Source organism: Sorex araneus, chromosome 2, assembly GCF_027595985.1.
Source record: "Sorex araneus isolate mSorAra2 chromosome 2, mSorAra2.pri, whole genome shotgun sequence".
Classification (NCBI taxonomy): Eukaryota; Metazoa; Chordata; class Mammalia; order Eulipotyphla; family Soricidae; genus Sorex; species Sorex araneus.
Window position 1 is genome coordinate 10,731,287 of NC_073303.1, and position 25,229 is coordinate 10,756,515.

General features: G+C 40.0%; 1 protein-coding gene across 1 annotated transcript; it reads right to left on the reverse strand.

Moving 5' to 3' along the window:
• Positions 1 to 5,445: 5,445 nt before the first annotated feature.
• LOC129401605 (probable small intestine urate exporter) lies at positions 5,446 to 23,906 on the reverse strand. Its single transcript, XM_055124315.1, has 11 exons — positions 23,816 to 23,906; positions 18,878 to 19,083; positions 17,343 to 17,576; positions 17,173 to 17,260; positions 16,816 to 16,902; positions 12,944 to 13,062; positions 11,719 to 11,880; positions 7,540 to 7,672; positions 7,308 to 7,455; positions 6,427 to 6,517; positions 5,446 to 5,580 (listed from the first exon to the last, which is right to left on the reverse strand). The coding sequence occupies exons 1-11, from the start codon at positions 23,904 to 23,906 to the stop codon at positions 5,446 to 5,448; spliced, it is 1,494 nt and encodes a 497-aa protein (XP_054980290.1).
• Between the last annotated feature and the right edge of the window lie 1,323 nt (positions 23,907 to 25,229).

Consider the following 25,229-nt stretch of genomic DNA (forward strand, 5'->3'; position numbering starts at 1 on the left):
CCCTTATTGGATAGGTATTGGGTAAATATCCTTTCCCATTCTGTAGGCTGTCTTTGTACTTTGGTCACTGTATCTTTTGAGGTGGAGAAGCTTCTTGATTTAAGGTAGTACCATTTATTTATTTCTGTTTCACTTGCTTGGCCAGTGGCATGTCAGCTTTGAAGATACCGTTGGCTACAATGTCGTGGAGGGTTTTGCAGACCTTGTCTTCAATGTACCTTAGGATTTCTGGTCTGATGTTTAGGTCTTTAATCCATTTTGATCTGACTTTTGTACATGGTGATAGGTGGAGATCTGAGTCCATTTTTTTGCATGTAGCTGTCCAGTTTTGCCAGCACAATTTGTTAAACATGCTTTCCTTGCTCCACTTCACATTTCTTGCTCCCTTATCAAAGATTAAATGATCATATATTTGGGGTGGTGTGTCAGAGTATTCAACCCTGTTCCATTGGTCTGCAGCTCTGCCTTTGTTCCAGTACTATGCCGTTTTATTGTACTACCATTTGATACTAGAGTTTGAAGTTGGGGAGGTTGATTCCTCCCATTTTTTCCCCAGGAATTGATTTAGATATTCGTGGGGGGTTATTGTTCCATATGAATTTCAGGAGTGCTTCCTCCATTTCTTTGAAGAATGTCAAGGGTATCCTTATAGGGATCGCAATGAATTTGTCCAATGCTTTGGGGAGTATTGCCATTTTGATAATATTAATTCTTCCAATTCATGAGCAGGGAATATCTTTCCATTTCCTCATGTCCTCTTTTATTTCTTGAAGTAGCGTTTTGTAGTTTTCATTATACAAGTCCTTTACCTCCTTAGTTAAGTTGATTCTGAGGTATTTGACCGTTTGAGGCACAATTGTGAAAGGGATTGCTTTTATCATGACGCTTTCTTCTCTCTCATTATTTGCGTATGGAAAAGCCATGGACTTTTGGGTGTTGATTTTATAGCCTGCAACTTCACTATACAAGTCTATTGCTTCTAAGAGTTTCTTTGTAGAGGTTTTAGGGTTCTCTAAGTATAGTATCATATCATCTGCAAAAAATGAGAATTTGATTTCTTCCTTTCCTACCTGAATGCCCTTAATACCTTTTTCTTGCCAAACCGCTATTGCAAGTACTTCCAGTACTATATTGAATCGGAGTGGAGAAATTGGGCATCCTTGTCTCGTTCCTGATCTCAGAGGTAAGGCTCTTAGTTTTTCCCCATTGAGGAAATGGTAGGCTTGCTGTAAAGGCTTGTAGTAGATGGCTTTGACTATATTGAGGAAAGTCCCTTTTATACCCATTTTGGCGAGAGTTTTCATCATAAATGGGTGCTGGATCTTGTCAAATGCTTTCTCTGCATCTATTGATATGATCATATGGTTCTTATCTTTTCTTTTGTTGATATGATGGATTATGTTGATTGATTTCTGAATGTTAAACCATCCTTGCATCCCCGGGATGAATCCCACTTGGTCGTGGTGTATGATCTTTTTGATGAGATGTTGAATTCTGTTTGCAAATATTTTGTTGAGAATCTTTGCATCTGTGTTCATCAGGGATATTGGCCTGTAGTTTTCTTTTTTTGTGGTGTCTTTGCTTTTGGTATTAGGGAGATATGAGCCTCATAGAAACTGTTTGGGAGGGTTTCTGTTTTTTCAATTTCCTGGAAAAGCTTTAGAAGAACTGGCAAGAGGTCCTCTTAAATTGTTTGGAAGAATTCCCTAGTGAATCCAGCTGGGCCTGGGCTTTTGTTTTTGGGAAGACTTTTGATTACAGTTTCAATTTCCTTGATATAAATAGGACTGTTCAGGTATTCCTGGTCTTCTTTGTTCAGCCTTGGGAGATAGTAGGAATCCGGGAATTTATCCATTTCTTCTAGGTTCTCTTGTTTTGTGGCATACAGCTTTTCATAGTAGTCTCTGATAATCTTTTGAATGTCATTCGTTTCTGTTGTGATGTCCCCCTTTTCATTTCTGATTCTGTTTATAAGGGTTCTCTCTCTCTCTTTCTTTGTGAGTCTTGTTAATGGTTTATCAATCTTGTTTACTTTCTCGAAGAACAGGCTCTTGGTTTCATTTATCTTTCAGATTGTCTTTTGGTTTTCCATGTCGTTGATTTCTGCCCTAAGTCTTTTGTGTGTGTGTGTGTGTGTGTGTGTGTGTGTGTGTGTGTGTGCTTTTTAGGTCACACCGAGCTATGCTCAGGGATTACTCCTGGTTTTGCACTCAGGAATTACTCCTGGCGGTGCTTGGGGGACCATATGGGACGCCGGGGATCGAACCCAGGTCGGCCGCGTGCAAGGCAAACGCCCTACCCGCTGTGCTATCGCTCCAGCCCCTGCCCTAAGTTTTATTATCTATTTTCTTCTGCCTGGTTTGGGCTAGTTTTGTTGGTCCTTTTCTAAAATTTTAAGCTGTGAAGTCAAGTTATTTATGTGGGCCTTTTCTTCCTTCCTGAGGAATGCTTGCAGAGCTATAAATTTTCCCCTTAACATGGCTTTAGCTGCATCCCACAGGTTCTTGTAGCTCGTGTCTTCATTCTCATTTGTGTCCATGTACCTTTTAATTTCATCCTTGATTTCCTTCCTAACCCACTCATTGTTCAACATCGAGTTGTTTAATTTTCAGGTATTTGATTTGGTTTTCTGTGTCTGTGTGTGATTAACTTCTATCTTCAGTGCATCATGGTCTGAAAAGGTAGCTGATACAATGTCTATCTTCCTGATTCTGTTGAGGTATGTTGTGTGGCTCAGCACATGGTCTATTCTGGAAAATGTTCCATGTGCACTGGAAAAGAATGTGTATTCCCGTTTGGGGGGGTATAAAGCCCTGTATAGATCTATTAAGCCTATCTCTTCTATTTCTTCCTTCAAATCCAGTATTTCCTTGGAGAGTTTTAATATTCTTGGTCTATCCAGGGATGATAGGGCAGTGTTGAAGTCTCCAATTACTATTGTGTTGCTGGAGATGTCCTTCTTAATGTCTGTTAGCAGTTGTTGTAGGAATTTGGCTGGTACCTCATTGGGTGCGTGCACGTTTAGGAGTGTGATTTCTTCTTGCTGTACATATCCCTTGATTAATAAAAAATGGCCTTCCCTATCCTTTCTAATATTTTTCAACCTGAAATCTATGTTGTCCAATACTAGAAAGGCCAGCCCAGCTTTTATGAGAGAGTTGTTTGCTTGCAGGATTGTGTTCCATCCTTTGACTTTGAGTCTGTGTTTGTTCTGGCTATTCAGATGCGTTTCTTGCAGGCAGCTGAATGTTGGCTTCAGTCTCTGAATCCATTTTGCCAGTCTGTGTCTCTTAATTGGTGAATTTAGACCATTGACATTAAGAGAGAGTATTGTTATGGGATTTTGTGCCATCTTTCTGTAAGGGCTTGTTGTGCTTTTAGGGGTTCTTCTTGTCTTACAATAGCCCCTTTAGTGCTTCTTTTAGGTTTGGTTTTGAGTCTATGAAGTTCCTGAGCTGTTGTTTATCCCCAAAATAGTGTATCATTCCTTCAAGTTGAATGAGAGTTTAGCAGGATAAAGTATTCTTGGTGAAGTATTCATTTCATTGAGTTTTTTCACTATATCCCACCACTGCCTTCGGGCTTGGAGGGTTTCCTCTGATAGGTCTGCTGTGAATCTAAGGGGTGCTCCTTTGTATGCGATTTCCTTCTTCGACCTTGCTGCTTGCAGTATTGTGTCTCTATCCATGACGTCCATCATTCTAACTATGATATGTCTTGGGGTTTTTCTGTTAAAGTCTCTTTTAGCTGGCACCCTTCAGGCACCTTGAATCTGGATGTCTGCATTCTCCAGCTCTGGGAACTTTTCAGAAATGATTTGTTTGACTGTGGCTTTTTCGTTGGGGTTGGTTCCCTGTCCTTCTGGTACTCTAATGATTCTAATGTTGTTCTTCTTGAAATCATCCCCTGGGACTCTGAGTCGACCTAGAGCTATTTTGAGGTGTCTTCCCATTGTTTGTTGTTGCCTGTAGACTGCCTGCAACTCATCTTCAAGCACACTGATTCTGTCTTCCACTGCAGTCATTCTATTGTTGAGGGCAGCCACAGAGTTTTTTTATTTCATCTACGGAATCCTTCATTTCTTTGCATAGGTTTTTTATTTCTGCTCTCTTTTCTTCCCGTATTTTCTTGGTTGTCTGTTGTACTGTTTCTGTCGGGTCCTCCTTTAAGTTGTCATTGAGTTCATTAAACATCTTGAGGATTTCAACTCTGAATTCTTTATCAGAGAGCTCAAGTTTGCAGGAAATGCCTATTGAAGTTTCTGGACTCCTTTCATCGTCCTCTGCTTGTGGTGGGGATTTGCGCTGTTTCTTCATGTTGTGGTGCTGGTATGGAAGAGGGACTTTCAAGATCAGTATCCCTGTTCCCTCTTGTTGTGAAAAGATTCTGGATAGGCTCGGTCAATGGTCGTTGCCTTTTTATTTTTCCCTTATAGAACATGGCCTCCCACTCAGATGTTCCTTTAATCCTATGTGAAGTCTTGTGTTTTATAGTCTTCCTGTGCCAGAAGACAGAATGGCTGCGATGCTTGGGGGTGGCATGCCGGCCACTAGGGTGGCAGTCCGGAGGTGGGGGAAGGCTGGGGTGCTCAGGGTCCGAGGAGCAGGCAGGCTGGGATGCGGAAGACTATTATAGTCTTTCTGAAGATCCCCATCATGATGCAAGTAAGGGCCCCAGTTACCAAGGATCTCTTTAGCATAGGAAAGACATTTCCATTAGTTAACAAATAAAAAGAACTTTGAAAGTTTTGTGTCCAGGACACAGGCTAAGAACAAATATTCACTGTCATCGTCACTGTCATCTCAGCGATTTGTTCGTGTGAGACTTATTTAGTTACTGATTTTGACATATCGTATGCACCACGAGTAGCTTGCCAGGCTCTGCCGTGCAGGCGCAATACTCTTGGTAGCTTGCTGGGCTCTCCAAGAGAGGAGAAGGAATCAAACCTGGGTCAGCTGCATGAAAGGCGAACACCCTACAGCTGTGCTATCACTCCAGCCCGAACAAATATTAAAATAAAAATTAAAATGTCAATCATTTCCCTCAGGAAATTTCATCTTTTAAGCGCTCTATACAAAAATAATGGTTGCAGAAACCAAACGCATAGATCTTAGTATCTTTTTTTTTTAATTTAAATAACTCACTGTGAGATAGTTACATGCTTTCATGTTTGGGTTACAATTTTAAAATGATCAAACACCCATCCCTCCACCAGTGCACTGGAAAGAATGGCAAGCACATGGAAGAAAACGCAAGTCTATGTCTTCAGTAGTTCAAAGTTAAATAAGTAGTCTTCCTTCTCCCCATCCCCAATATCACTAAGATGATGTTGACCAGAGTCGATTCTAATAGAACTAATCAGGAACTCAGGAACAAAAGTAGAATTTCAATGAAGCTAAACAAGGGACAAATAAAGATCAGGATCGAAGGTGCCTCTCAATTTGTTCAGAATCGGGTGAATGTCTTCTCTCTCGCCCAGTCCTGGACCTCTGCTTGGCCAAAGATGATATAGATGATCAAGCCAACTATGTTAATAGCAGTCGAAAGGAAGAAGACATTTCTCCAACCCAACTCTGAGTCCTGGAAGCAGGAAATTACGTGTCATTAATAGTGTCCTAATCCTTGTCCTGGCTGTGCCTGTCTTAGAGGCCCTGCCCTCAGTGCTGCTCCAGCTGCCCTGGGTCGCTGCCCATCTGTGCCTGAAATAAAGAGGTCTGCTGCCAACAGACTAGCCTTCCATTTTCTGGGATACTCACCCACCTGTAGCCATCTGTCTGACTTTTTAATTGATCCCTAGTTTAAGGTTAGTTTTCCAGTGACTCATACATTGACCATCCTATTTAAAATCAAAACCCCTCACCTTTGTCCTCTTCTCTCCACATTATTTCATTTTTCATCACTCATCACCATTACCTAGGTCATGTATTTAACTTATTTTTCAAATGTTTGATTGTTTACTTTTATAAAATATGGGTCACAAGGACAGGGACATTGTCTACTAAGACAATGCATGACTCATGCTCACGTTCAATATATTTGTTGAATGAGTGAGTACAAAATGATGAATGAATTGAAGAGGAAACAAGGTAAGGCTAACTTTTTTTTCTTTTTAAATCAGTTTCCTTGACTTGTCTAAGTGGTTAGAAGGAAATTTAAAGATTAAAGAAGAAGAAGAAAATAAATAGAATTCGATACATCTTTCTTATGAGTGTTTTGCTTTATTTTGTTTGGGGGTTAACACGGTGGCGTTCACGGCTCACTGCTGGATTTTGAACTCAGAAATTAGTCCTGGTGGTGCTCAGTGGACACAATGGGATGCAGGGCATCAAACCTGGCCTGGCCACATGCAAGGCAAACACCCCACCTGCTGTCCTATCGCTCTAGCCCCACTCTTACGAATGTTTTCATCAGATCATTTGAACTCACCTGACTGAGTAAATATCCAGAAACAGCTGGAGAAACAGCTCCAGCCATGTTACCAAAGACTTCTGATAACCCCTTGAGAAAGGAACCATATCTAAGAGAGTGGAGAAAGATGGGGTGAGGACATTCCAGTACAAAAGGTTAATCCCAGTTCATCCCTTGCATTCTGTAGTTATCTCTGGGGACATCAGAACCTATGTTTACCCTTGGTCAAGAGTGAATGAAAAGTTACGTAGTGTTTTTCAGTAAATTCATATCTGATATTTATGTACAGCACTGTACCACTGTTGTCTCGTTGTTCATCAATTTACTCAAGTCGGCACCAGTAACGTCCCCATTTTGAGACTTGTTGTTACTGTTTTAGGCATATTGAATACGCCATGGGTAGTTTGCCAGGCTCTGCCATGCGGGCAGAAACTCGCCATAGCTTGCCAGGCTCTCTGAGAGAGACTGAGGAATCAAACCCTGGTAAGCCGCTTACAAGGCAAGGGCCCTACCCACTGTGCTATCACTCGATATTTACTTATACCAGAGGTAATTTCTTCTCTGCTATCCTGTATTAGTTACCAATATTAAATCCTTTCAAGAGCATGCTGTGTGGACTTTGAAAGGTGCTTTCAGTGATTTAACACTGCTGCCTCCTCCAACACAGCTTGTTGGTACAACTCCAGTGTGTTATTAGTGTGGCCACTGACTCCTGTTGTCACCTGGGAGAAATTCAATTCTCAGTGGATAACTAGCTTTGGGTTGATTCCAGGAAATGCTTTGGGTGTAGATTTGTGTTCACATTTCATGTCATTCCCATTTTACTCAATGTCGGAGTAGGTTAAAGCTCCCTTGACCTGTGCTGAGTTTCTGTGAGCATAAAGCAAAGAGATGCCTACCGTGGAGCAATATCCATGACGTTAATTAACACTCCTAATTCAGAAAAGCTGCCGAAGACAGCAGACAGTACCAAGAAGGCAATAGTGGTGCTGTGGCTGGATCTCACCCAGTGCAGAGACAAGAGGAAGAGACTTGAAAAGAGAACTCCTGAAGCAAGAGAATACACACAGAGTGATCAGGGGGCTACCCTGAGATTGCCATAGGCCATCTGGTAACAACATGGTTCCTTACCTATGGCTGTGAAGAGTTTCCTGATTGTGATAAGTTTAAGAAGCTTTCTGGAGAGCAGGAAATCTGCCAAAAGACCTTCGAGTATAAGGAAGAAAAATGCAGTAACAAACGGCAGGGCTGACAGGAATCCACTCTGAAGAACAGAAATGAAGTGGGGGACAATGTCTCACTGCCACAATTATATACACACAAGGCTTTCCTTATCTACACTTAACTCCACATAAATTTCAATATATTCCAAAGACTCAATACATTTTTTGACCCTGGGGGAAAGATGCATATAATTTGGGGAAAATCATTAGTTTACATCATGCACATCCATTTTACTGAACTTCACATATAAAGACAATCTGGAAATACAAGGAATAAAAATAATACTCAGTCTCATTTAAAGAGTGACTGTGGGGACTGGAATGATAGCACAACAGGTAGGGCGTTTGTCTTGCACACGGCCAATCCAGGTTCAATTCCCAGCATCCCATATGGTCCCCTGAGCACCACCAGGGGAAATTCCTGAGTGTAGAGCCAGGAGTAACCCCTGTGCATCGCTGGGTGTGACCAAAAAAACTAAATAAAGAAATAAAATAAAAAGTGACTGTGAGATACCACTTTTCCTACACCTAATTGGCAAAACTCCTAAAATTTTTTACATGTTCCCAGGAATGTGAGAAAGCACTATCATTAGTAGCCAATGGAGGAAAATTTGACAATAAATATAACAATTTAATGCTGGAATGTGACTTTTCTGTAAAATGAATAAATACCTTGCACATGTAGGACTTGGATTCAAACCTTGTTATGACAAATGTATAGATTTTGTATGTATATGCATGAACATTTATACAGCATTTACTCTTGAATCAGATATGAATAAACTTACAGAAATAGTTGCACAAAAGAATGACAAATAGTGTTTTTAATTCACCCTTGATCAATAACTAAAAACAACCCAAATGTCACTCAAAAAAGATCTTATATACTTACATGAAAATATTCCAGCAGACTAATCTATGAAGAATACCAGCATATTACGACTGTTCCTAACCATGTCCCATAATATTCTTCCCCTCTCTCTCTGAGGGGAAAAAAGTGTTGCTGTTTGGGTTTTTTTTGGTGGCAGAGGGAATTGATTGGGAAGACAATTTGTTAGACGTACAATTTTTGGTATTGGATTTTCTAATCCTTGAAGCCCTAATGTTCTGACCCACCATGACATTGGGTAGCATCAGCTATGTTTGTGCTTCGAGATCACGTTTGTTTTTAAGAATTTCTTGATATTCTTACAAGTTTGCCTTCAATTTTGATCCTTCATTTCCTTTATTCGTTGGGTGCACAGGCTTACCTTTTTCAGCCTTTGTCTTTTCATCAACCATTCCTCTTTGGTGGCCGTGTACTTGGAGAAGAAGCCGCATGAACTTTTCCACTCAATGTCTACAGACATCCCGCTTTCCTTTGCTTGTTTCCCACAAACAACTTCCCTCATCCTATTACTGCAGCAGATCTCTCCTGAGCTGATGAGATTGTGTTGACCTCCCTGAAAACTCCCCCTATCCTGGATGGTCGGACGGTCTGTCATTGTCTGCCTTTAACTCTTCCTACCCTTCTCTGTACCTTACAGAAGACACCAAACAAAAATATCGTTTTAACAAGGTGTATTTTTTGTTAGAATGCTAGTAAACTCCTCAAGAGCACGGACATGGTTTTGTGTATGTTCTGTTGTGCCTAGTCCACTGTAAATGCACAATAAATAGTGATGATGGGAAGCAGTGAGTCTTGGTGGTACAGGAGAGGAACTGAAATCCCGATCACTGTTTTGTTGCTTGTTTGCCTATGACCTGAGATGAAATTGGGAAGTATCAGCCTTTGTGGATGATTATCCCAAATATTACATTTGAATATAAGTGCAATGAAGGCTTTGGGGTCTTTAAAGAAAAGAGATCTCAATGCTTTTGGGAAAATACTGCACCTTCACTCTTCTAGTACTGATTTCTTCTGACTCCTTGGCCAGAACATGAAATTATCAATTTACAGCTAAGAAGAATTCCATTAAGTCTGAGGAGGTGGATCACATTCAACTAAATTACAAATGATTCTAAAACTAATCATTAAAAAAAGAATAGCAGCATGATCTGCACAAAATTGTTCGCATAAAATTTAAAAATTAGATAATAATATAAATTCAAACATTTTGCACGCTCCCAAAGAAAGATTACATAAGAAAGTAATTTTCTGAAAAAGAGTTATCAATAGAGTCAGCTGGGAGAATATGTCAGATTGGAGGGAAAAAATGGAAAAAAGATTTTTTATTCTTTCTTTACCTTTTCTTATAGTTATAAAACTAACTATTATAAGCTCAACTTCTAAATTAAAATTCTGCGATAATTAAAATAAAAGGATAGGGTAATCAACTTTACTGTGTGTAGCCTAAATAATGATAACTGGGTATCTGATCCAGGCTTTTGATCTTACAGATGTGAAAAGAAAGTTCATCAAAACTGTGTCAGTGACAAAATTGCCTGCAAACAACAGGAGCTCCAGTTTCCTGACTTTCCCAAATAGAAAAGCTCTACTATCAAGTTGTTTCTCTAATCATTTCTCAACCCTGCTCCACCTCAGCCTTAATGATGCCAACAGCCAGCTGAAGAGATCTCTCAGAACTGGTAACCATTTACATTGACTCTCTCAACCCCTGATCCCTCTACCTGAGACTATGAGTTTTATTGAATGCTTCTATCCTTCCTCCTCTTTAGGAAAGAGCCCAGCTAGCCCATCCACCTTTATGTGTTTCCCACCTCCTACATGCAGGAGTCTCCAACTCTGCCCTCTGCTAAGAAGCCCTGCTCTCAGGAGCCAGAAGAAACAGTAGGTAAGGAGCTTGCCTTGCACATGACCAATCAGGGTTTGATCCCCAGCATCCCGTATGATGCCTTGAGCCTCACTATCAGTGATTCCTGAGCTCAGAGCAAGGATTAAACCCTAAACACCACCACGTATAGCCCAAAATATAAACCCTACACTATGCAGACAAGTGAACATTCTTCCTCCTAGGAGTTCAGTCAACTAAGCACCACTTAATGCTACTTTTTGGCTCAAACAATGAGAATAATACTAATTCGATGACCTTGTGAATTGTAACAGAGTGAGATTCTGATAGTCTTCCCACTTTAAGAAAACCACCAATTATGAACTAAAAGACACCTATTAAGGAAAGCTGATATTCTGGTGATGAGCGTGTCAGTAGAATAGCATATGCTTGAAATTCTATCATTAGCGGTTCTGCAACTTACGGCACCTAACTAAAAATCCAGGGAAAAGTAAAATAGAAAAGATCCCCTTAACAAATCAGAGCATTTGTTCATTTTGTGAAAAATTATAAGTCACTCATATACGTAAATCTGTATAGTGTGTTATATTTTAATAAAATTTTAGAGAATATTATCATGACTTTTTGTTATTCAGAACTTTATGTTCTAGCAATAATGTATTCAATAGTGTTGTTTAAGGAAATAATCACAGCCTTCTCAAAGGCAGAATTAATTTTGTTAATGCTTTATTGCTTAAGATGCCAGGAGGATCTTGCTAAATATTTTTGCAAGTATTGATTGAACCAATTTATTTTTTCGCTTTTTGGGTCACACCCAGCGATGTTCAGGGATCACTCCTGGCTCTGCACTCAGGAATTACCCCTGGCTGTGCTCAGGGGACCATATGGAATGCTGGGAATTGAACCAGGGTCGGCAGCGTGTAAGGGAAACGCCCTACCTGTTGTGCTATCACTCCAGCCCCTGAACCAAATATTTTTGCTTGACAAGCTTAAACAAGATGGTATTTTCTGAAGATAAAGTTGTTGCAGAACTGAGCCACTTTGTCCCAATAAGCAGTAGTCTCATTGTCATGTAGGCTTATTGTCACACTGTCCTATAGTTATATTAATATGAATTAGAATTCCTGTGAACTAAATTACAGTTGCTACCTGAAAGCTTTGAGCCTAAACCACTGATTTGAAGATCACATGAGATAAGGAGAATTTTCTGGAAAAGCATTAACTAGAAGGAATACTCCTCCCTTCACCTATAAATAGTCTTGAATGAATGGCCCTATCAGTGAAACAGTAAAAGGATAAATCTTCAATAATGCATTAAGGTATTAAATAGAAGAATGAGCTTCCTTTGTACTTACAGATTTGAAGTCAGCTTGAAGTACAGAATTGATGTATGTTGGTAAGTATGCTATAAAGATATGAACTTGCCAGAATTTACAGAAAACACAAATTAAAATAGCCCAAAGTGGTATGGATTTGACCATAGCCTTAATGGGAACTGACCATCCTGGTGAGCCATCCTGGAAGAAAGCATACATCAATATTTCTTCTATCAGAAGACAAAATTTTTGCACTACTGCATCCTTCACCTCTGAAACATCTAGATAGATGTGTGGAAATAGTAGAAGAAAGGGCACAGCCGCTTTGCTGCTGAACTACCAGGATCCAGAGCCAGCTATATTACTTGGGGTCCCAGCGAGTGTTTGCAGCCATGTCTCCAGACTGTGAACTAAGCTTTGCCCCATGCCAGCTAAGGGGGAAAATATCCTTTTTCCTTGGTTTTACTTCCCTCCGGGAGGAAGCGGTGTGATGTCCGCCATATTATGGAACTTTTAATTTTTAAAGAGGTATGAACTTGGTGGCGCGGGGAAAAAAAATGTGATTTGAACTTGAAACAGCAGGACGCTTAGGCAGTCTCGGGCCAGGGCTGGTGCTGGCTCAAGCTCCGCCGAGATACGACCTGGGTGTCCATGTCTTTGCACAGCCGCTTTGCTGCTGAACGACCAGGATCCAGAGCCAGCTATATTACTTGGGGTCCCAGCAAGTGCTTGCAGCAATGTCTCCAGACTGTGAACTAAGCTTTTGCTCCATGCTGCTCCAGGAAGGGAGATGATGTAATTTCCAACTTAAATCTCCCTGGACTTAATTACTAAAATACAGAAATCCTAAACCGTGTGACTTCATATCTCTTCATTCTCATCAGTGGAAAACTAATTATCAAATGTTTCCTTGTCAATACGGCTGTATTCTTGGGGAATAAACTCCAATAAGAATAGTGAGTTCTGAGTTGAAACTCCAACAACAATAGTGAGTTTTGTGTTGAAATATGGAATGTAATCAAGGTAAAGAGAAAAGGAAGTGAAATTAATCAGTTATGCAGGGGGAGTGGGGGATTGGGGGGGGTGGGAGGTATACTGGGTTTTTTTTTCTATTTTTGGTGGTGGAATATGGGCACTGGTGAAAGGACGGGTGTTTGAGTATTGTATATCTGAGACATAAGCCTGAGAACTTTGTATCTTTCCACATGGTGATTCAATAAAATAAATTTTAAAAAATAGTAGAAGAAAGACTTCCTCAATGCACCTCTTGAGCCAGTGAAGATTCGATGTACTCCTTCTCAGCTGTGCTGATGAATGGATGATTTGTGGGTTTCTCAGAAATAAGAGAAAACCAAAAAAAAGAACAGACACAGCCCACTCCACCTAGGAAAAGAGGATTTGGTTAGCACTGGACTGGAACTCTTTTGGTTTGACTTTACCTGAAGATGATTCCTGTGGCTGACAGAAAAAAATGACCCAAATATTCTACTCCTCCCTTCACCTATTCATACTGTTGTATGAATGGCCAATCACAGTGAAGGGATAAATTTTAAAGAATGTATTGAATAGAGAGAGATAACTAAAAAGATAATTCATATAAGTAACATATCGTTATGAAATAAATTCCATTGGGGTCTTTTGTGGGCTCAAATTAGAAGCAAGAGTTAATGTTGTAGAATAATTTAAACTTAAAAAGAAATATGCCACCTTTTTTCCTCAAGATTGCTTTAGCTATTCAAGTAATTTTATTACTCCATATAAATGTTAACAGCATTTCATCCACGTCCCTAAAAATACCTTATTTGGGGAGAACATGTATCCATTGTTGTTCTGGGCTTACTCCTGGTTCTATACTCAGGGGTCATTCCTCACCATGCTCTGAGAACATATTTGGTGCTGGGGGTCAAACTCAGATTGACCATGTGAACAGCTCGCACCTTACCCACTGTCCTATCTCTCTTGCCCCACCACAGGAATTTTTTACGGGAACTGCATTATATTTTTAAGGTGCTTGCAGTAGGATTTTATTTTCTTTTTGCGACAGACCCGGTGATGCACAGGGGCAACTCCTGGCTCATGCACTCAGGAATTACTCCTGGCAGTGTTTGGGGAACCATGGAATGCTGAGAATCGAACCAGGGCCGGTTGCGTACAAGGCAAATGTCCTACCTGCTGTGCTATTGCTCTGGACCCAGGATAGTTGCTTTTACTGTTAGTCCTTCCAATCTATGAAAAAGTATGTGTTTCCATTTCTTTGTTTTTTTAAAAAAATTTCTTTTAATACTTATTATAGTGTTCTTTGTATAAATCTTTCATCTCTTTGTTAAGATAATTCCCATGTCTTGATGGGGGGGGAGTGAAGGAGAAGGGCATAATTGGTTTTATTTATTTCATTTGCATGAGCGGTAGCACAGTGGGTAGGGTGTTTGCCTTGCACATGGCTGACCTGGGTTCGATTCCTCTGTCCCTCTCCGAAAGCCTGCCCGCACAGCAGAGCCTGGCAAGTTACCTGTGGCATATTCAATATGCCAACAATAGTAACAAGTCTCACAGTGGAGACGTTACTGGTGCCCACTCAAGCGAATCAATGAGCAACGGGATGACAGTGAGAGCGACAGCAGTTAGCAGGAAATTATAGTTATTCACAGTTGGGATTCAGGTATATGATGTTTCAAAGCCAAACTCTTTACCAGAGCCCACTTCTCTCCAACAATGCCCCTTCTCTCATTAGCTTCCCACCTACCAGGCTGTTTCTACAACAGGACCTTTAAAAAAAATCACGAAACTTTTGCTGTGTGATTTACACTACTGTTGCTGGTAGGGTGTCTTTCATACAGAACACTTGAGCTCCTTTCAGCACCACCTCCATTCGTTGAGCTCTTGGAGAACAAAATTTTTACTAGTAATTTTAAAAATGTTTTTCTGTCTCTGCTATTCTATTGTTTGTTTATAGGAATACTACGGATTTCTGTGTGCTGATTTTATAGCCTGCCACTTTACCATACAAGTGGTATTGTATCTAGGATTATTGTATCTAGGATGTTTTTGTATACTCCTCAAGGTTTCTAGGTATAAAATCACATCAACTCTAAATCTGTAGTTAGTAATCAAGACGGTGTGGCACTGCAATTAAGTCAGAATTTCATATTAATGGAATATAATTGAGATCCCAGAGACAGAAACGTGGGTTAATGGATAGGTAATCTTCAACACAGGATCTAAGCATATAAAGTGGAACCAAAATCACCTTCAGGGGCTGAAGTGATAGCATAGCGGGTAGGGCGTTTGCCTTGTATGTGGCCAACCCGGGTTCGACTCCCAGCATTCCATATGAGCCCCTGAGTACTGCCAGGAGTAATTCCTGAGCGCAGAGCCAGGAGTGACCCCTGTGCAGCACCATGTGTGACCCAAACACCAAAAAAAAAAAAAGAAAAAAGGTTAAAAAGCACCTTCATTATTCTTGCAAAAACTGGCTTCTCGCTTGCAAAAAAAGGTAAGAAAAGGACTTGGATTCCTATATCACACCATCCACAAAATAACTAATAATGGATTAAGGACCACAATAAAAGATCTGACTTGATAAATTATATTAAGAAAAATATATGCATAACTCTTCTTGATATGGACTCTGAAAGCATCTTCAATGACTCAATGTCACTCACTAATCAAAGAGAACAACTAAACAAATGGGTGTCAGTCAAATTAAGAAGCTTCTGCACTGTGAAAGAGATGATGACTAGAATAAAATGACTTCCTAATGACTGGGAGAAAATAATGGCTCATCATGTATCAGACAAAGCACTTATATTCAATATATATTAAGCACCTGTAAAATATTAAAAATACTGAACTGTGCCCAAAAAATGATGAGGCAAAACAATAACAGACACTTTTTCAAACAGGACATAAAGATGACAAATAGTTATAAGAATTCTGCTATTCATTACTTGTCATCAGGAAGATGCAAAACAAAACAACACCAGTGAGATTGCCACATACAAAAAGAGTAAAATCAAGCAATTCTGGCTGTATGTGAGGGGGGGAAATATCATCCATTGTTGGTAGGAATATCATCTGGTTCAATATCTATGGAAAACAGTATAAAGACTTTTCACAAACTTAAGAATCAAGCTTCCATGTTTCCTGACATCTATTTCTGAGCATCTATCTCTAAGAGCCCCAAGACACTATTTCAAAATAATGTTTGCATTCCTATGTTCATTGCAGTGTTATTCATAATAGCCAAGAAAGGGCTGGAGTGATAACACAGTGGGTAGGGTATTTGCCTTGCACGGGCTGACCCCTGTTTAATTTCCAGCATCCCATATGGTCCCCAAGTACAGTCAGGAGTAATTTCTGAGTGCAGAGTCAGGAGTAACCCCTGTGCATCACCAGGTGTAACTCAAAAAAGCAAAAAAATATATATAGTCAAGACATGGAGACATCACAAATGCTCCAGAATGAAAGAGCAAATAAAGAAACTGTGGTATAGATGCACAAAGTGTGCTCAGCTATAAGAAAAAAAGAAGTCATGAAATTCACTGTTATGTGAATATAACTAGAGGATATCATGCTGAGGTGATATTAATCAGAAGGAGAGGGGAAAATAAAGAATGATCTGATGATTTCTTTCATATGTGGAACTTAAAGAAACAATGAGTAAAACATAGTAGAGAAACACAAATATTCTGTTATAACATACCCTGAGAGGCAGAACTGTGTCTATCAAAGGGTGGCTAGGAGACATGGGAGTGAGCTTTAAGACATAGGAGGAGATATACTGGCACTTTGGCAGAGGTGTGGTGTTTGACCAATGTGTGCCAAAACTTTTTTTTTTTGTGCCAAAACTTTAATATTAACAGTATTATCAATCAAGTTACCTACATAAAAAAATTAAAAGAATAAATGTTATGATTCTTTTAAATCCAGGAAACTATTCTACATACAAATTTAAGCTGCTGAAACTTAAATAGCATTTTGCAAGACTCACAATATTATTTTCTCTGGACATTACCAACTAAACTTAGATAAATATCTGACTGTTAGAATTTGGCTTAATATAGATGATCATAGGATCATACCCAGCAATCCTTTGTCACAAAACAAAATTCTAAGACTTGAAGCACATAAACTCACCAAAAATATAGAAGACATAAGGCCACCCTACAGTCTGGCAAAGGACACCACCAGTGAGAAGAATGATGAAGTTCCCCAGTATTGACCCTAAACAAAAGATGTAGGAGAATGTTTCATATGAGATACTTAAGCTTGAGACTCTGTTACCTGTGTACCAAATCCCCCTCCCAGAGCTGAGTTGCTTTGCCATTATTAGCATTGTAGTACCTAGAGTAAAGAGTTGATCAATTAAAGAGTTGACTACCTAGGTATGCAGTAGCAATTAAACATTTAGCTAACTCGGTTCAAATCACACTCATTCAGTGTCTGTAGTATCATAGCAATAGCACAGGAAATGAAAATTATGAACCAAATTACCTGAGTTTGCTATGGTGATAAGTTTATTTCTTTCCAGTGGGGGAGCCCATTTGATCCAAATTGAATATTGACCTGTTGATACACTAACCTGAAACAAAACCAATTTTAACTCTCTCTGGTCAACCAGGAGCCTATATTCTATTAGAAATTCCTTAGGAAAGTCTTGGTACCTTTGCTACTCCTTGGACAATCCGAATGGCAATGAGCAAGGCCACCCCGGTATCAGCTGCCAGTGGAGTGAATAAAGACAGGACTGATGAAATAAGTATGCCAGCTCCGACCACATACTTTCCTCCAAATATTCCAGATATGTAGCCACTGGGAATGGGAGCCAAAAACGAGCCATAGTTGATGGCGCTGAGAATGATTCCCTGGATTTCAGGACTCCAGTCATACATTGGGGCCTAGGTGACAAAAGGAATTTTGTTGCTCATCTGTAGGAGGTGACAATGTTAGCATGAAGATTTAAGCAACAGCAACAATAAAACATAATTCAAGTTCTCCTAGATTTCACCTCTCCAGTTCCTGCAATCCGCCAATTTCTCCAAGAAATAAATATATGCAAAACATTGTCTGTCTTCATCAACAGTGTTCCTGATTGTACAATTAACTGACTGATTTACATAGGATATCCTATCAATAATAATTTTTGCATGAAATTCCATAAAAAAGCAAAACTCACAAGCAAGGCAATAAAACATGTTGTGAAGGAAGACTGAGGAAAAAACATAAATCTCTAAAACTTATTTTGGTGTGAGTTTTGTAAATTTTCATTTTAGGTGAAGAATACTATGTCTACTCATAGTAAAAGGATTTCTTCATTCTTAATCCTGGTTATTCTCATAAACAATGAAGTTAACATATATTCCCTCAACATACATATTATCGGGGTGGCACCTGTCCCGCTTGCTGCCGAGATGTGATCCTGAGGACCGCACGTGTGCGGCCTCACCACAGCTGCACGAGCATGACTCCAGAGACCAGCTAAACTAATTTTGGTACCGGCAGCTCCTTGCAGAATGTCTCCAGACTGAGAACTAAGCCGAGGCCCCATGCCTGCCCAGGAGAGGAAAGGTATTTCTCTCTCTCTGCCTTTTCCTTGCCGGGGGCCGGTGGAGGGGGAGGGCATGGTGACCACCATATTATGAAGACCACAGATGAGAGTTAGAAGCTTGCAATGATTCAATATCTGGAAGATATTTTCCTGGACTTAGTTGCTAAAATACAGAAATCCAAAACCACGCGGCCACAATAGCAGCCGTGCGACCTCATATCCCTCACAACAGCTCTGACTCTAGTGGGGAACTCCTAACAATAATAGAGAGGTTTTTGTTGAAATATTGAATGTAACCAAATTAAAGAAAGAGTAAAGTGAAATTTATCGGTTACGGGGGGTGAGGGAGGTGGGGGTGGGATGGAAGGTATACTGGGTTGTTTTTTTTGGTGGTGGAAATGGGCATTGGTGAAGGGATGGTTGTTTTAGTATTGTATAACTGAGACTTAAACAAGAAAGCATTGCAATTATCCACATGGTGATACAATAAAATTAAATTTAAAAATAATTTTTAAAAATAAAATTAAAATTAAAAAGATACATATTATAATCATGTGTGACATAATTCCTGGAAATTAGTAGATGCTCAAAAAGCACCTTCAGTTCAAGTTATTTGAGTCAAAGAATGAATTCAAAGTCTCATTGACTTACCATTGCCGTCATTTCTTGCTGAGTTTCATTCCAGTTGTCCGTGGAAACAGTGGGAGGCCCTTCTGCAGAGGTGTTGGCGCTGCTGGGCGGGGCTGTGGTGTTCACCATCGCTGGGATGGCAATGCTTAAGCCCATTTGTTGGGTGCTAGCAGAAAAGTTACATAGTTGCAAAATGAAGGCCAGCATGTATCGAACTGTAAAACAACCTGAGATAAGAAGGTACAGAAATACTTATAATTGGGTGCTTCTCTCCTACCCTACCTAAGGTAAAAGGTAAAAGGCTGGAATTTATTAAAAGAGGAAGCCTCAGTTTACTTTTGCGGCTGCTGTGAGCAGTCCTGCTTGTTGCTGGCCCATCTTACTTTTTTGACCAGCTGCATATTCCTGGGCTTTTCTGATAAACAGATAGTTAACAATTATCCATCATAACATTCTGTCCCAGAGCTTAAGCTCACAGGGAAACTAAGATAATGGACTATACCTAAGGCAGATGGTCAGAAAGATTCAAACCATCCCGACAACCCTGTAGATTCTGTGCATTCTCTGTAATATATGTTAATTGATAAGAAATGCAAAGGTCTTTTAAAAGGTCTACACAAAACTTTTACTTTTAACTTAGTCCTATACTGGTTCTTCCCTATCTGGAGGATTCCTTTTCCTTCTCTTCTACTTCCTAATAAAATTTTCTATTTTCCAACTCTGAATCTCAATATTTTCATTCTTGACAATAAAAATATAAATAAACAAATAAATAATTATAAATAAATAAAACCATTTAACTAAAAACAAGAAAAGAAAAAGAAAAAATATTGAAGAACCTGGGAACTAAGAATGAATGAACAGACTCACTGCTCCAGCATCATTTGCATCACCAGGAAGCAGAAATAGAGATAACAAATATAACGCTCAATAACTATCTGGCCGTCATTTGCCCTCCTAGGAAGTAAGTGAATTTAAAAACTACCCAGAAGCGTCACTTGATTCTCAAAGAATGCGTGGAGTTGGCTTGTATGAGCTTTAGGTACAAGTTTCAAATACAGTGTCCCTGGATGAACTGATGTAGACATGGAAAAAAGGTAGATTTAGATAACTGGCTGGAAGCCTCCATTGGGTACGGACAGTAATAGAGTTGCTGGAAATGACCCCCAAGTGCCCCACATGGCCAGCCAAGGTGGCTTGAGGTTTTATTTCTAGCCAACATAACTAGAAACTAGAAGACAAAGCTGGAAGTTGAAGTTGGTTGTATGATAAAAGTAGCTCACCTTCATCTGGAAACTATGTTAGAGGATTGCACAAGTTTACTGCATTCTATTGGAATTCTGTGATTATTACCCGAGGCTGACTTCAAACAGACCCATTAGCATGACCCATAGCTTAACAAGTGTGAAGAATTGACTGAGCATCCCTGCCTTCAGGACCAGCTGGGTGTCTGATGACCTGGGAGTAAATGCAGTTGATCTAACACCCCTTCCAATTGAGTGATGAGATTCTTGTTAAGTTCCATAAGTTGACACATAAAAGTCAATTTGGTTTAGCTAGGGGAGCATGGTGTTGAGAGTCCCCCTGTCCCATCCATTAAAATTTACATTGAAATTTTTATGAATATAACAATGATATCACTGTATCACTGTCATCCCACTGCTCATCAATTTGCTCGAGCGGGCACCAGTAATGTCTCCATTTTGAGACTTGTTACTGGTTTTGGCATGTTGAATATGTCACGGGTAGCTTACTAGGCTCTGCCGTGTGGGCGAGATACTCTAGGTAGCTTGCTGGGCTCTCCTAGAGGGGTGGAAAACCCATACTCGGGTCGGCTGCATGCAAGGCAAATGCCCTACCACTGTGCTATTGTATTCCTCCAGCCCATAATAATGATATGTCAGTAGAAAAGTTTTCCATGTTTATGATATTACCTTCTCTCAGTCAAGAACAAGGATGCTTCCCCATGTGTTCAAGTCTCTCTGTTGCAAAGTAGAGTTTTAATCTTTAATTCAATGATGTCCCATTCAATGTATTTTTAAAGTTTGTTTTATTGTTTTCATTATTTAGTCTTTTTCTCATTCTCATCTTTCCACAAATTTGGGCTGGGGTGGGGTAGTTAAAAATAATGGAGAAATAATGGCAGTTCATTTTTTCCTTTTGTGGTACTTATTTTTTTAATTTCCTATGATTTTATTCTTTATATTTTCCCGGTGTTAAACAGGGATGGTGAATGTGAGAATTCCTACTGTATCTGAATTTTCTGAGTTTTCTGAGCTTCACATATTACATATAAGATATGCTGCTTGATAGCACAACAGGTAGGGCGTTTGCCTTGCACACGAACAAGCTGGGTTTGATTCCTCTGTCCCCCTTGCAGAGCACAGCATGCTACTGAGAGTATCCCACCCACATGGCAGAACCTGGAAAGCTCCCGTTGGCATACTTGACATGCCAAAAACAGTAACAACAAGTTTCACAATGAGACGCTACCGGTGCCCGCTTGAACAAATTGATGAACAACGGGACAACAATGCTACAGTGCTACCGTGCTTCTTGTTGGTGGGATTTATATTGTATACTCTACCCCGTTACTTTATGTATTTATTTATTTGCCTTAGGGAAACATCAGGTGGTGCTCAGGGCTTACTCCTGATTCTCTGCCCAGGGGTCGCTCCTGGCAAGGCTTGGGAAACCATATAGGCAACAGGGGATTGAACCTGGGTCAGCCCAGGCCAGGTAAGAGCTTTACGCATTATACAGTCTTTTGCCCCACTACGTTATTTTTATGAGGTTACAGAGGTTTTATCAAGTGCATTTTAATCCTGGAACCAGACATTTAAATCACACCTCTGTTGGGGCTGCAGTGATAGCACAGCGGGTAGGGCATTTTCCTTGCACGCGGCCGACCCGGGTTCCATTCCCAGCATCCCATTAGGTCCCCTGAGCATGGCCTGGGGTAATTCCTCAGTGCAGAGCCAGGAGTGACCCCTGAGCATCGCTGGGTGTGACCCAAAAAGCAAAAAAAAATCACACCTGCTGTATTTTCTGCTGTGCCTTCTTGGAAATGTTCCTCAACTACTTTAGCCTCAGTATTTCACCTGTAAAATTGTGCTAACAATAATAAAGTAGATGTCCACATAAAATATTTGTATTTTTTTCTTCATAAAGCATATAAGTGTTTTCTGTTCTGTGAAAGTCTCACAGAATTTTTTTCTGGTGAGACTACTATATCATAAATTTTTATTTTAGAAGGCATAACTTTTGAAAACTTTCTCTATTTGTTTTTTAGTTTGTTTGCTTTATGGGTCACACCTGGCAATGCACAGGGGTAACTCCTGGCTCTGCACTCAGGAATCACTCTTGGAAGTGCTCAGGGGACCCTATGGGATGCTGGGAATCAAACCCGGGTCTGTCGCGTGCAAGGCAAACGCCCTACCCACTATGCTATTGCTCCAGTCCCACTTTCTCTATTTCTTATATGTTTATTGGATGAACATTTTTCCCTTATTTTTATTTTTTCAGCCTATAAATTATGTAATAATAATTATTGTAAGGTTTGCTTGGGACCAAAGGCAACTAGCTGATGAGATATTACTGAATCGAAGATCACCCTGCTCCCAGCACAGAAGACAAGACTTATGGCCCATTTGGTGACAGGAAGCCACCAGGCTGCCTTCCATGCTTCCTCACATTGACCCCCTGCAGACAGCAGAAGGCCAAACCAAGTGCACGGGTCCCACTGGTCTCTGTTCCCTTTTCCACCCAAGACAACTTAAAATCCCGCTTAGCCTTTCCCAGGGCAGAGCTCTACCCCGGTCTCACCAGGGGTCTGTAGGGTCCACTGGGCCCCAGTAACCTTCTCCTATTGCTTCTCTTCACTTGCTTCTGCCCCTCTGTCTGTGCTGAGGGAGTTTAGCAACCTATTAATTATCATGTCATAGTAGCTGTATAGAAACGATTTAGTTGAGTTTTAATCTGTATATTAACATCATTTTAATTCTGGCGGTTTTTTTCCCATATTACATGTATTTAATCCCTTTTGTGCATCACTTATACTTAACTCTTTTGTGCTGTGAATAGCATATTAGTTATCAATGAATCAGACTTGTATATAGTTTTCATTTCAATTTTGCTTGTCATGTAACCTTACATTTTTCTTTATTTTTTCTGTCTCCCCAGCCTTGTGTTTACTTCATTTTTAAAGCTGTTTGATTTATTGCATCCAATATTGCAAAATAAATCCCACCACCAGTGCACCTTCCCACCACCATTATTCCCAATGTTCCCAACCACCCCTCAAGCCTGCCCCTATGGCAAGTCCTGAGTAATTTAGTTTATATTGCTTGTTATAATTCACTAAAAATGATCATAAAATATTTGGTTTAAAGAAGATGTATTCATATTGTGTTATCTCACATGGAGTCATTAGGCCCTGGTAGAAAAGATTACTAGCATGTTGTTACTGGTTATGGACTTATATTGTTCTCTTCCTCAGTTGTCAGTTCTGTTTTCTCACAGACTTCTCCCAAAGTTATAGACTCAGTGAATTGGCTACATAAGCAGCTGGTTTTCTCCTGGCATGTTCTAGAGAAGCAGGAAGTTGCAATATAGATGAGCAGGAGGAATAAATGATATGGTGCAAAATAAAAGCCCATTCTCCCTAAACCAGTCTTGACCACACAATGAGCAGAGAGATGTTATGATATTCCTCCTCAACTCAGAAAAGCCAGGATTGATTTCTATGTTTTGTACTTGGCATCTACTCTGATTTTTCCCCTCCTCTCCTGTATACCATCAAGGCTTCTGGCAAAAAAGTGAAGTAATAATCAGTAAAAATTATTTCCAACTATGCACATGTCTTAAAAATGAGTAGTAGAAGAAGACTCTGTGTATTACTAAAATAGAGGTCAGGGTAAAATGCTATCAATTTTTTTCAAATCCATGACAAGATTTTACCTCTTTTGGAGGTTTGTCCTTGATCCATGTTGAAGTTCCCATCATTGGAAATATGTCCCGTTGTTTCCTTAACTTCTGCTCTAGTAGACATTTGGTTGCTCTTTTCCAGGAACTGATATTTACCTCCTGAAATAAATGAGACCACATCAAACACAAAGAGACAGATAAAATGTACCATATTTGACTCTGTCCCAACTCTGAGAATTGGGAAGAACTATTTGGTAGGAAAGTTTCTGGACCCTATCACTAGCCAATCATGTGATCTGCCACTTAGTTACTACTTCTCTAAAATCATGGATTTGGCTGGGTTGGCTTGTTCTTCCCTGTACATGTTCCCATGGCTCTAACTGATACCAGTATCAAAAGGATGGTAAAACATGGCAATCATCCTTGAAATTTTATCTGTAAAGTTTCAGTGCCACCGGCACGTCCACCTGTACCTGTGGGGCGAGTGCATCAGCAGTCTGATGGTACCTTCAGACTTCCAGATACCCCAACATTTCTGCAGTGCCTTTAGACAGACTCCAACAACTTGGGACCAAGTTTACCAAGAAATTAAATGGCCAAAGTTAGGTAAGTGGGAAACACACCCAAAACCCACCTCTGGCTCAGCTATATAAGCTCAAAGCCTCCACCCCTCTTGGAAAGCCTGGCAAGTTTCCTAGGATATCCCGCCCATACGGCAGAGCCTGGCAAGCTACCCCTGACATATCTATTGTGCCAAAAACAGCAACAGCAACGTACTCTTCGTGTTCCAGGAGTGAGCAGATGCCATTGGGCTACACTAGCATGGAACAGGTACGAATGGAGACGTTACTGGCGCCCACTTGAGCAAATCGATGAGCAAAGAGATGACAGTGATGCAGTGTTACAGTAAAGGTTCCAGTGGATTAAACCACTTGAAAAAGTAACATAAATTTACTGGATAAAATGTAGAAATTTATTGGATAAAATATAGAAAACCTCTTTGTTTTTTATTATTTAAAAATTTACTGAAGTAACAGTAGTTTATAACATTAAATAGGTTTCAGTTGTAATTATATGTGATAAAATATAATTTGTATATCTGTTCAACACTGAATCTAATTGGAAGCTTTCTTTCAAATGCATAGCATTAAAGAGAGTGTGTAATTTGATGTAATGATAAAATTCATGTAGTGAAAATTTATATTTCATGAAAAGCTGGGTGTGAGCTAACTAACTCTGCAGTGACTCTGGGACCAGGCTAAGGAGGAAACATTCACATCAGTGATGCAGTGACGTGGGACTTAGTTACACTGAAGGATGAAGCCTAGGCTCATGTAGGAAGGAGATTACAATGGATATCCTAAAATAGAGCCTAGAGGGGTAGGAAGAAAATCAAAACTTGCCTAAAGAGACCCTCTCTACAGCAGTGAGAGAGTAACAGCTCTCA